Below are 11822 nucleotides of genomic sequence, written 5' to 3' on the forward strand. Positions count from 1 at the left end.
ACCGGCATACCTGCTAGGCTAGAGGCAAAGCGGATAGCGAGAGCACAGCCGGGCGGGCTGTCTCCCACTGCCACATCTTCCATTTCGTGGTCATCTCCTTTCCCCTCTCCCTCCTTTATTTTATTTTTTGCAAAAGAAAGAAACGCATGCAGTCTAATTCCCCGTGTAAGTGTTAGTCGTGTTTTGTTAAAGAACACAAACCGTCTTCTCTTGTCTCCGTCGGCACCCCATTGATGGACTGACGAGCCCGGTGATGTGCTGGTGCTGGTGCTGATGCTGAATGAAGCGCGTTTAAAAAAAATATTATCTTTTTTTTTTGACTGCTGTGCTGTGGTTTGTCCGCCATGGGGTTCCGGCGTATCTTACGAATCAACGAATCATACGCACAGAAACGATAGTAAGCTTTATATTTATTATACAGGTTGATGCATATTATTTCAACTTACGATTGCTCTGTTGTTGTTAATTTTTAATCCAATCCAAAAATGCCATTGAGATTATTTGCATTTCGCACGAAAAAAAAGACAAATATTATAGATAGTACTCTACTCTCAGTCGGTATAGAGCACAGAAAGACTGGATCCTGTTTTTACGTTAACATTCATAAACATTTTATTGCACTTAATTTGGAGAGTGTGGTTTAAAAAAAAAAATACTAAAATAACATCATATGTTAAGATTAGGCATATTATTCATAGTTTGGTAAGGTATTTATTGGTCAACATCAAGGATTAAGAAAGAGAATATTTAATTGAGTTTAGAGAAATGGAAAGGGTCATATTCGGGGAGGGGAGGAATTTGGGTTCGGTTTGTGTTCTGGGCGCACGGTAATAAAACAGTGCATATATATATGCATATATACACACACTCACAATGCAAGCTCTTTCTCCCTGTAGCACACGATGCATGACTCCCGGTTCCCACCACCCTGAAACTGCTTTCGGCACAGAGGACAAAGAACGGGCCAGACAGAGCTGCCCTCTGGGAGTCTATGCAGGAAAGCCTGTCACAAACACACTAGTTGTGTTTCTTACAACGTGTTCCTGTAACTTGCTGCTGAAGGTACTTCTATGAGTAAATACAGCATATATAACAAACGGCGTGTCTCCTCCCCAGCTTTACATGCAGATGGAAACTGCAAGTACCAGCTACTACACAAAGAAATGACTGTCGGTTAAACTCGACAATATACAGCGTCTTCGCTTAATAATGCAAATACCAGAGAGGAACAGATTCAAGCCAATTCATTTCAGGGTCATCCGACGGTAGGAAATTAAATACATGTACACATACATTATTCACTCCAGAGACATACCAAACGCAGTATTTAAGAAAACAATTGAAAAAAATATTATTGTGATGTCAATTTGCAGTTTTAAATGGGACACTCTGGAAAGGCGGTTTTTAAATTAAGTGTAAAATATTTTTGATATATATGGAAAAAATGCATTGCTTTTTGTTTGTCAATCTTGTAAACATTACACACACACACATTATATATATATATATATATATACATACATAAACTTCGATTCGCCTTCACCCCTCCGTGGCAAGTGAACGAATCAAAAGGCAAGCTTCCCACAAAGGGGCGTGGTCTGCCTAATAAAATACCCCGCCCATTTAGAAATACGTGAGCGTGCCCGCCATAAAAAGAAATAAATACGTAAAATATCATAACCGCCTTCCTAGCGTCACTGCCCCTGTCTTCCCCTAACAGCCAGGGAGAAACCCATACACAGCAGCTGCCCCGGATCTCTCCGGCGCTTCCCGGTGCATGCTTTACCGACTGCTGAGCTGTGCAACCCGGACAGCGACGGCCTCGGCTTTTTACCGCCTGCCTGCTCTCATAATGCAGCCGCTCGTTTACTTCGTTCTCGGGGGCCCTGGAGCCGGGAAAGGCACCCAGTGCGCCAAAATCGTGGAGGTGAGTAATACAGCTTCATTTCCGTACAGCGATGTGTGTCAAGGACGGATCCACCGCTCAGAACTGGTAGACATTGAGTTTGCGTTCAGTGAAAACGGAGGCTTCCGGTTGTCTCACTCCGGATGAATGAAGGGCACTGGTTATTACAACCCGACCTGCAGGCAGTGCCGTGGAAATGTCGGCTTACCAGGACAGGTCACCCGCGGTCTCCTGCAATAACTGCACTACAATTCAGCACGACTGTCGCCTAGCATCAAGACGTCTGGAGTCGAAACAATAAGAAAATATCTCAAAACACTGTAATTCTCGTTTACTTCTTTAGCAAGAGAACGACAGTGATTACTGTTTTGACACCCCGGTCGGTCTTTTGCAGTCATTTTACAAAGCCTCGATTTAGCAATACACTGGAGCAATATTGAATCCCGTTGATTTTAATATGTAATTAACTTTCTCTAAGTGTTGAAGTATTTCGAAGTATATTAGCCCAGGTTTCTTGTATTGGTGTCAGAATACTAATATTATAAAGCCTGAATATCGAGGCTTTATAATATTAGTATTTCATTTTTAACCAAGTACCAACTGTTCATTCCAAAACTGAAATGGCTGGTGCAGAATTGTAATTGTTTTGACTAGGTGGGCGTTTATTGACCCCAATTGTATATTGACACTATCAGAGCCCCAAAAGGAGATTCAAAATCACACCCCAGTCCAGAAAGACATGGGTATTTCCTGTCTATCTAGACGCACTGGAAAACACTGTGTGGATCATCAACACAATGCTTGTTTCATCTTCAAAGATTCAGAACCTGAGTGTGTTTGTGAACGTGCCGTCAGATCTGTGCAGTCACTTTGGCATGTAGGCACCAGTGTGATTTGTTTATCCACCGAGTATGGCATGTTGTGTCACCCCCTGTCACCGTGTCATTGAGTTGTGTCTCTGTCTCGTGTCTCAGCCCATCAGGTCTTTGCAGATAATCACAGGGGTGGAAATAACCCTCACATTCCTGGTTTTACTGCTTAGTGACACACCTGAGCTTGTTGCCTGTACACCAAGGCTGTTTGATGCTCATTGTAAAAGCTGGATTGGGGAGTCTCGTTTTTATCGATTTATTTCTTTGAAACGGGAAGAGCAAAATGACCCCCAAACTTAACTATAGTTTGTCTCCTTAACAAATAATAATAAAAAACAGTTTCTCTTTTATTGAGTGTCTGCAGGTATTTACTGAGTCCATTGTTTCAACACTATCGTGAGCCAAAAAACAGTTGCTTATACTCAACACAACCTTTGTTCCAGGTTAAGAAACTAGTGGCGATCTGATTGTCAGACAAGCAGGTTGAAATCTGAGGTACGTCTCAGATAAGATCCTCCTCGCTCTAATAAAATACCTGGCTCCACAGTCTCAGAATCATCTTGCATGTGGAATGACTGATGAGAAAAATTTCTAAATTGTTACGTTTTGCATCCTTTACCCAGAAATACGGCTACACCCACCTGTCAGCTGGAGACCTGTTGAGAGCGGAGCGGGGGAGGCCGGGCTCGGAGTTCGGAGAGCTCATTGAGAACTACATCCGGGACGGAAAGATCGTGCCAGTGGAGATCACAATCAGCCTGCTGCAGAGGGTGAGAGAAGGAGACTTCAGAGAGGAGCAGACACTGCCAGGACTCTGGAATGCTCTCTCTCTTCAAGGGGAGATACAGTTCTGTCAGCAGACACACATATTGTTCCTTGGAAAAGAAAACAAAGTTGCAGCATTCCCAGAGTTTGCGATGTTAGAAATTGTTTTGCTTGCTGGTGTTGATGACCGTGAACTTGCCATAAGCTTTCTGACTGGGTGGTGGCTTTTAACTTTGTAGGCTGGTTTCACAGATCTCGATCAGCCCCAATCTGACAGACTATTGCGACCTTAGGTAAGATTGGTCAAGATTGCTGCTGATCGTGGTCCTTGAAACCAGTCGTTTAAATGTTTAGAGGTTCTTTTTAATTTAGTTAATCGAAATGTAGGTTCCCCTATATGTAGAGGTTATGAAGTCCCTTCCAGACTGGCAGGCTCATCTGGTCCCATGCATTATAAATAGAAAAAAAAAGACTTCTGTGGTCTGATAGCCCAAATATGAATCAATCCTGAAGCTGTGAGGCTGATTATGCAAAATAAGGTCAGTGATGTCAGAATAGAGGCTGAAAAGGAAGAGGTTAATGTTGTGAAAGGGGGGGGGTGAGGGGAGGGGGAGGGAATAAAACAAAACCATGCAACAAATAGGTTTGACATGTTTTTCTATCTTGCTCTGAACTCTTCACCTGCCAGAAGATACTCTGTCTTTAATAGCACCTTTTGTAGTTGTATCTTTCCAGTATCCATAGAGGGGGCATCCTTGCTGTGTGTGTGTGTGTTTTGGTGGCAGCTCAGTGCTAGTGTGCCTGTTATCGGTCTGACAATGTAAGCTCTTGGCAGTACAAACCACAACTTGACCACTGCCTCTGTGTCTCAGGCCATGGAGGAGACGATGAAGTTGAACGAGGAGAACAAGAAGTTCCTGATCGATGGCTTCCCCAGGAACGAGGACAACCTGCAGGGCTGGAACAGGACCATGGACGGCAAGGCGGACGTGAAATTCGTGCTCTTCTTCGACTGCTGCAACGAGGTATTCCTCTTCGCTTGAGTGCGCTCACATTGGAAGAGCTGCAGAAATACAGGGCCAGAGGCTCTGCCAAAAACAGCGTCCCTCCAGACTTCACCAAAACTGCAGATCAAACCAGTGAAGTGATTTCTATGTATAAATATATACACTTGCATCCTGCGTTCAGCATAGTGCTTAATTACAATATTTCACTGATTCATTGATTTAAAGATCTCTATACCTAGCAGCTGTTTCCAATTTCAGATAGTGTCTGATGTACACTAACAAACAGAATAACCAGGCTGATTAATATTGGGTTCCAAACATGTTTTTCTTTGTTCCTCTTAACCGCCAGTCAGTTTTCGGCTGTGCAGTGTGGCGGGATGCTAGTTGAAGACTGCAGTTATTTTTGTTTTTCATTAGGTGTGCATCGACAGGTGCTTGGAGAGGGGGAAGAGCAGTGGCCGAAGTGATGACAACAGAGAAAGTCTGTTAAAAAGGTAAGTGCCGGGAAATTGGCTTGAAAGTGCTTTTCCACAGCCTATGATCCCTCAGGCTTCGCGCTCTGTAGGTTGCAGACCAGGGGGAGATTACAGGTGCACTGTTAATAAAAGGAGTTGACTATAATAACTGACTTCTAGCTACATGTGGCTGGAGCTTTGTCGGAGTTTGGTTTAAAGTTTGTTTTTGTGTCTGATTTGTCTCTCAGGGTTGAGACGTATGTTCAGTCCACCAAACCCATTATAGAGCTGTATGAAAAGCAGGGCAAGGTCCGTACCATCGACGCCTCCAAGACTGTGGATAAAGTAAGTGTGACCTAACCAGGACCATATAAAACACATACACACACTCTGTCTCTATCTATCTAGTGCTCCCCCCCCTTTGGAGTTCTGTCCTTAAGTCTAACCCCTCGATTGTGTTTCTCCCCCAGGTCTTTGCTGATGTACAGAAAATCTTTGACAAGGAAGGATAAAGCCTGAAGGAGAGAACCAGCCTTTGAAAACTATAAACCAAACTGATGGAACATTCTCTTTTTTTTCTTCTCTTTTTATATATAAATATTTTATTTTTACTTGATGGAATAAATCTGTTTTTAATGTTTTATGGAGGTAACTGAGATCTGTGAGAAACTGGACAAAATAAATAAATGTAGCTTTGGGGCAGAGTAAGAAATGTGCACGGGGTGAGGAAAGCCTTTCTACTGTTTGGGCTCACCCAGGGGCAGACTGCTCTGGAAACATGTTGTACGCTGCAGACCGCACCATGTTTAATTGCACTGCCTGTTGGGGTTAAAGACTCCCTTGGCAGTGGCCTGACCAAAGGACCAAATCGGCTACCTTCCACAGTCACTGCTCTTGTGCCATATAGGTGCTTAGCCTTTTTTAATCAAAGTGATCAAATCGTTAACAGGCAGCTGTTGATGGGTCTGGGGTTTGCACAGATTGCCATTTCTTCTAATTGTAGTAGTCACAGTCTGACAAACGTAGGTTACTGCTGTGCACAGAAGTGGCAGCTGTTTACATGAGGAGTTTGTCTTGATTAGGGCTCTATAACCTTGGGGTGTGTTCACTGCCTTTAAGCCAGATTCCAGGTTGTAGTCCATGCATAACAAGCTTTCACTTTCTCTCATTAATATTATTACTGTAGTTATATACATGTTTAAATCAGGATTTCACTTTGCAGTTGCATTTGGTTTCTGTACCAGCTTTATGCAGATCTCAGAGAAAGAGGGCAGGAATGAATTGGGAGTCCTATGGTATCCTCGGACGTGGTGTGTATTTTATTTATTGGAGTGTTTCTCTTGACGTATCCTCTCGTTTCCAAGAGAGGCCTGTGAGAGAGCCTTGCCCAGGCAGCAAGATGCATCTGTACTGGACGTCTGCGCTGGCTGCATGTCCTTTTAGAATTAAGAACACAAAATGAGTATAGAACAGATGAGATGGTGCGTATTGAGGGAAATTCATTTTCTGAATTCTGAAATTGTCATGTAAATTGCTTGGGAACTCCCATAGGAATGGTATTAGGTTAGGAATACAATGGATGCACTATAGTGTCATGGTAAACCAGAGTCTGAATGAACTCCAGATGGCTGGAAAGGCATTTCAGTTTGGTGCACCAATCCCCTTAGGTGGGATATATAGGAATTTCCTGGGTTAGAACGGCATAGGAATGGGTGAGCGGAGGTTTATTGTGAAATTATCTCCTCTGCCGGCTGGAGAGCTTCATTACAAAGTTACTTGGATCTGTTGGATCTCTGTTCAACAACCCAGCTTTGGCTAACGGTGGTGTAAGGGTTGTGGAAGAGGAAGTCTGAGTTTTGTTTACTAACCGTGATAAACTGCAGTGACTCAGTCTGGTGCCGCACTTCAGTGGATCTTCAAGCCTTTGGTAATTAGACCATTCTAGTTCACCTCCCCTTCTATAGATCCTCTTCACATTTCGATTGTTTCTAAATGAAGTCCCTGCTCACCCTGACGCCCAGTCCTCTCCCCACATCCGCAGCTCGTCGAGTCTCTGAAGCGGGACACTGGTTGTTCCGCATCCTTAAACTGCCACCGCGTGTTCTCTGCTCGTGTTTGCTTGTATTTCTGCTGCTTTGGTAAGGTACTGTTTGCTATTAAAGACAAATATGCATTTCTCATACAATCATGGGGAGAAAGGACCAGTTTGTTTTTAACTTAATGTGTTTTAGCCAAGAAAGTCTCATTTTAAAACAAATAAAGCCATCTTGACTTTTCCCTGCTTGTCTGTCTCACTGTTATTCTTATTCATGATGGCAAATCCTGCACAGCTAAGGGAAAGCTGCTGCAGAAATCTGGGGTTTTTGTTTTTCCTGTAGGAAAGGAAGTCTGGTGGTGACCTGGGGTAGCGTTCGTTCTCGGGCTCTGAGGCAGTGTGATTGCTGTAGTGTGCACTGCAGCTTGGGCTCTGAGGCAGTGTGATTGCTGTAGTGTGCACTGCAGCTTGGGCTCTGAGACGTGTGATTGCTGTAGTGTACACTGCAGCTTGGGCTCTGAGGCAGTGTGATTGCTGTAGTGTGCACTGCAGTTTGGGCTCTGAGGCAGTGTGATTGCTGTAGTGTACACTGCAGCTTGGGCTCTGAGGCAGTGTGATTGCTGTAGTGTGCACTGCAGCTTGGGCTCTGAGGCGTGTGATTGCTGTAGTGTGCACTGCAGCTTGGGCTCTGAGGCAGTGTGATTGCTGTAGTGTGCACTGCAGCTTGGGCTCTGAGGCAGTGTGATTGCTGTAGTGTGCACTGCAGCTTGGGCTCTGAGGCGTGTGATTGCTGTAGTGTACACTGCAGCTTGGGCTCTGAGGCAGTGTGATTGCTGTAGTGTGCACTGCAGCTTGGGCTCTGAGGCAGTGTGATTGCTGTAGTGTGCACTGCAGCTTGGGCTCTGAGGCACTGTCTGATTGCTGTAGTGTGCACTGCAGCTTGGGCTCTGAGGCAGTGTGATTGCTGTAGTGTGCACTGCAGCTTGGGCTCTGAGGCAGTGTGATTGCTGTAGTGTGCACTGCAGCTTGGGCTCTGAGGCAGTGTGATTGCTGTAGTGTGCACTGCAGCTTGGGCTCTGAGGCAGTGTGATTGCTGTAGTGTGCACTGCAGCTTGGGCTCTGAGGCAGTGTCTGATTGCTGTAGTGTGCACTGCAGCTTGGGCTCTGAGGCACTGTGTGATTGCTGTAGTGTGCACTGCAGCTTGGGCTCGGGTGGAGGTACATTTCTGCAGCAGTCCAGTGACTTATTGTAGATTTCGATCAGCTGTTAGGTCAAATGAAATCTTGTCTGAGCAGCATTGCTTTAGTGTGCACTGCAATTGGGCTCTGAGGCTTTGTAATTGCTGTAGTGTAGACTAACACTTGGGCTCTGAGGCACCGTTCTCAGATTTTTGTCTACAGGTGCAGCTTGGGCTCTGAGGCAGTGTAGATTCACTGCAGTTGGGCTCTGAGGCACGTGTGATTGCTGTAGTGTGCACTGCAGCTTGGGCTCTGAGGCACTGTGTGATTGCTGTAGTGTGCACTGCAGCTTGGGCTCTGAGGCACTGTCTGATTGCTGTAGTGTACACTGCAGCTTGGGCTCTGAGGCAGTGTGATTGCTGTAGTGTGCACTGCAGCTTGGGCTCTGAGGCAGTGTCTGATTGCTGTAGTGTGCACTGCAGCTTGGGCTCTGAAGGCAGTGTGATTGCTGTAGTGTGCACTGCAGCTTGGGCTCTGAGGCAGTGTGATTGCTGTAGTGTGCACTGCAGTTTGGGCTCTGAGGCAGTGTGATTGCTGTAGTGTACACTGCAGCTTGGGCTCTGAGGCAGTGTCTGATTGCTGTAGTGTGCACTGCAGCTTGGGCTCTGAGACGTGTGATTGCTGTAGTGTACACTGCAGCTTGGGCTCTGAGGCAGTGTGATTGCTGTAGTGTGCACTGCAGCTTGGGCTCTGAGGCAGGTGATTGCTGTAGTGTACACTGCAGCTTGGGCTCTGAGGCAGTGTGATTGCTGTAGTGTGCACTGCAGCTTGGGCTCTGAGACACTGTCTGATTGCTGTAGTGTGCACTGCAGCTTGGGCTCTGAGGCAGTGTGATTGCTGTAGTGTGCACTGCAGCTTGGGCTCTGAGGGAGTGTGATTGCTGTAGTGTGCACTGCAGCTTGGGCTCTGAGGCAGTGTGATTGCTGTACTGCAGCTTGGGCTCTGAGGCAGTGTGATTGCTGTAGTGTGCACTGCAGCTTGGGCTCTGAGGCAGTGTGATTGCTGTAGTGTGCACTGCAGCTTGGGCTCTGAGGCAGTGTGATTGCTGTAGTGTGCACTGCAGCTTGGGCTCTGAGGCAGTGTGATTGCTGTAGTGTGCACTGCAGCTTGGGCTCTGAGGCAGTGTGATTGCTGTAGTGTGCACTGCAGCTTGGGCTCTGAGGCAGTGTGATTGCTGTAGTGTGCACTGCAGCTTGGGCTCTGAGGCAGTGTGATTGCTGTAGTGTGCACTGCAGCTTGGGCTCTGAGGCAGTGTGATTGCTGTAGTGTGCACTGCAGCTTGGGCTCTGAGGCAGTGTGATTGCTGTAGTGTGCACTGCAGCTTGGGCTCGGGTGGAGGTACATTTCGGTCTGCAGCAGTCCAGTGACTTATTGTAGATTTCGATCAGCTAACACCAGTTAGGTCAAATGAAATCTTGTAGAGCAGCATTGTTTTAGAGTGCTTTGTAATAAAGAATATCCTTTTAAATGCAATTCATGTAGATAACCACTAGGTGGAGGCACCGTTCTCAGATTTTTGTCTACAGGTGAGCTGCCTCTGAAGTAGTGTAGATTCAGTACCTAACCACGGGTCATAGGATCATGCATTATGCTTGCTTGCTTTCTTTTTTTTTTTTCTTTTAGTTGATTGGTCCCACAGCTGCTGACGGGTTGAAAGAAAAAGTTCATTCCTGAATGTTGTGAATTATTTTCAATGCATTAAAAAAAAAAAAAAAAAAAAAAATTTCAAACGCACAATAACTCAGCTTATGTTTTTTTTTATAAAAATCAGTATGATAAAAATCTTATAAATATGCATACTTTGTTGAAACTTAAATACAGAATGATGCATTTAGTTAAGACAATTTAGCATTAAACCAAAAAGCTTGACAATGCCAATTAATTGGCATCTGCTGAAACTAACAAACAATACCAAAGCAATGAAAGTTGTTACTCGAATGAGAGCGTAGTGTATTTTAACAATTCAAAAACCCAGTTCTCATATCCTAGAGATAGCATGCAGCCCAGAAATAAAGGCTATTGAATACGCATTGTAAAATCAAGCACTACAATTCAAGTAAACAGAGCCCCACTGGTTACCCATCCCTTGTCTGTAGGGAGGACAAAGCTGATCTTAGCCAGAAAGGAAGGATCGGGCTACTTTGTTATTCTGCAGCACTTTTAACATTCCAGCACACATTGGCTGCAGTTCCCTTTAAACATTCCTTGGACTTTTGAGCCGTACAGGCTCAAAGAAAAACATGAACCTTGGATCTGGTGACCTATTACCAGATTAGAGATGGACAGAGCTGCAGTTTTATTTGCCTGCTGTTGAAACCGCCTTCAGAGAATGCAAGGAAACTAGAAGGACAACAGGGTCTGGTTCCTGTGGGGGGAAAGAAGAAGAAAGGCACGGAGTACACTTTGGAAGAATGCAGTAAAAAAGTAACGGTTATTTACATGAAAATAAACATAATTGCTGTACAATGCAGTTAGAGAGATAGCTTTGTCTAAAGCTGTCAATCTTGCATTTAAGAAAAACCAGTAAAGCTGAGGGAACACAAAGCCACTTTTTTTCAGGACCAGTGGTTAGAAAGCTGGTTCCAGACCAGAATACTTAGTTTAAAACAACTTCTGCTGTAGCAAACCCCCAAGTCTCCCTTGATGGGCAGCGCAGCGGCCTGATACCTAGTCTCTGAAACCAAGTTCCAAACCAAAAAGTGGCTTTATGGTCCCTCAGCCTAAGCCTTGAATGAACTAGCAGCCTTATATAACATTGTTCTAACAAACAGCTAATACATGCTGAGCCTTAGCATCGCTATCCCTAAAGCTCTCTGTTCACTTGGTTTAATTATAGAGGTGTGCTTCAGTGAAGCTCCAATGCAGATGTGACTGCTGTCTCTCGGGAGCATTTCATTACTCCCACTCCTTATCTCGCTGTGTGATAAAGACCTGCCAGGAGGCTATATTAAACTATTAAAATGACTTGAATTCATGACTTTGATTCAACAGTGCAGATCTCTTTGTTGCCACTAGGCTGTGTAAGTGAGGCACTGTGGGATCATGTGACTAGTCCGTCAGTGTCACACAGGGAGTCAGAGGGTGAAACACTACCGTTACCTTTTAAATAGTCCCCATGGTTACAGTACAGAGGTACTGCACAATGTTGCTATAGAATGGATAGATCCTTGATAAAAAAAAAATTTGAATTGGGGAGTATTGTTGCAAACTCCTTGAACAAAGCATTTTAACACCGGGAAATAAGTGCATATGCTATACAAATCTAGTCTGCACTGCAACACAACCTATCTTAATTAGTCATTGTGCACTTCACAATGTAATACACTGTTCCAGAGCACACTGGATTTAACAGGGTTAACCCTGCAGTCTTGCATCGATATGCTTCTACTGTGTAATAAACAGATAAATGCTTCTGTAAGTATGAAGCTGAAAAGAACTAGTAACAGTACTTGACAAATAAACAACCACCTTATTACATTGAGCCAATTCAGACACAGAAAGATGTCCTGAGAGTGGCGCTCAGAGACGTAAGCTGGAATTCTT

General features: G+C 44.7%; 1 protein-coding gene across 1 annotated transcript; it reads left to right on the forward strand.

The window, feature by feature from the left end:
• The first annotated feature begins 1670 nt into the window (after positions 1 to 1670).
• On the forward strand, positions 1671 to 7281 carry LOC121331256 (UMP-CMP kinase-like). Its single transcript, XM_041278526.1, has 6 exons — positions 1671 to 1927; positions 3402 to 3548; positions 4416 to 4568; positions 4968 to 5044; positions 5254 to 5350; positions 5476 to 7281. Exons 1-6 carry the CDS (start codon positions 1778 to 1780, stop codon positions 5515 to 5517), a joined length of 666 nt encoding a protein of 221 aa, XP_041134460.1. The 5' UTR covers positions 1671 to 1777; the 3' UTR covers positions 5518 to 7281.
• Positions 7282 to 11822: the final 4541 nt, after the last annotated feature.

Source organism: Polyodon spathula, chromosome 18 (assembly GCF_017654505.1).
Source record: "Polyodon spathula isolate WHYD16114869_AA chromosome 18, ASM1765450v1, whole genome shotgun sequence".
NCBI lineage: Eukaryota > Metazoa > Chordata > Actinopteri > Acipenseriformes > Polyodontidae > Polyodon > Polyodon spathula.

What these genes read in the sequence shown, in the direction of transcription:
- LOC121331256 (XM_041278526.1), top strand. Translation starts at nt 1,778, where the DNA reads ATGCTTTACCGACTGCTGAGCTGTGCAACCCGGACAGCGACGGCCTCG. An exon ending in CAATCAGCCTGCTGCAGAGG is followed by an intron (nt 3,549 to 4,415) that starts GTGAGAGAAGGA and finishes TCTGTGTCTCAG; the next exon opens with GCCATGGAGGAGACGATGAA. An exon ending in AGAGAAAGTCTGTTAAAAAG is followed by an intron (nt 5,045 to 5,253) that starts GTAAGTGCCGGG and finishes TTTGTCTCTCAG; the next exon opens with GGTTGAGACGTATGTTCAGT.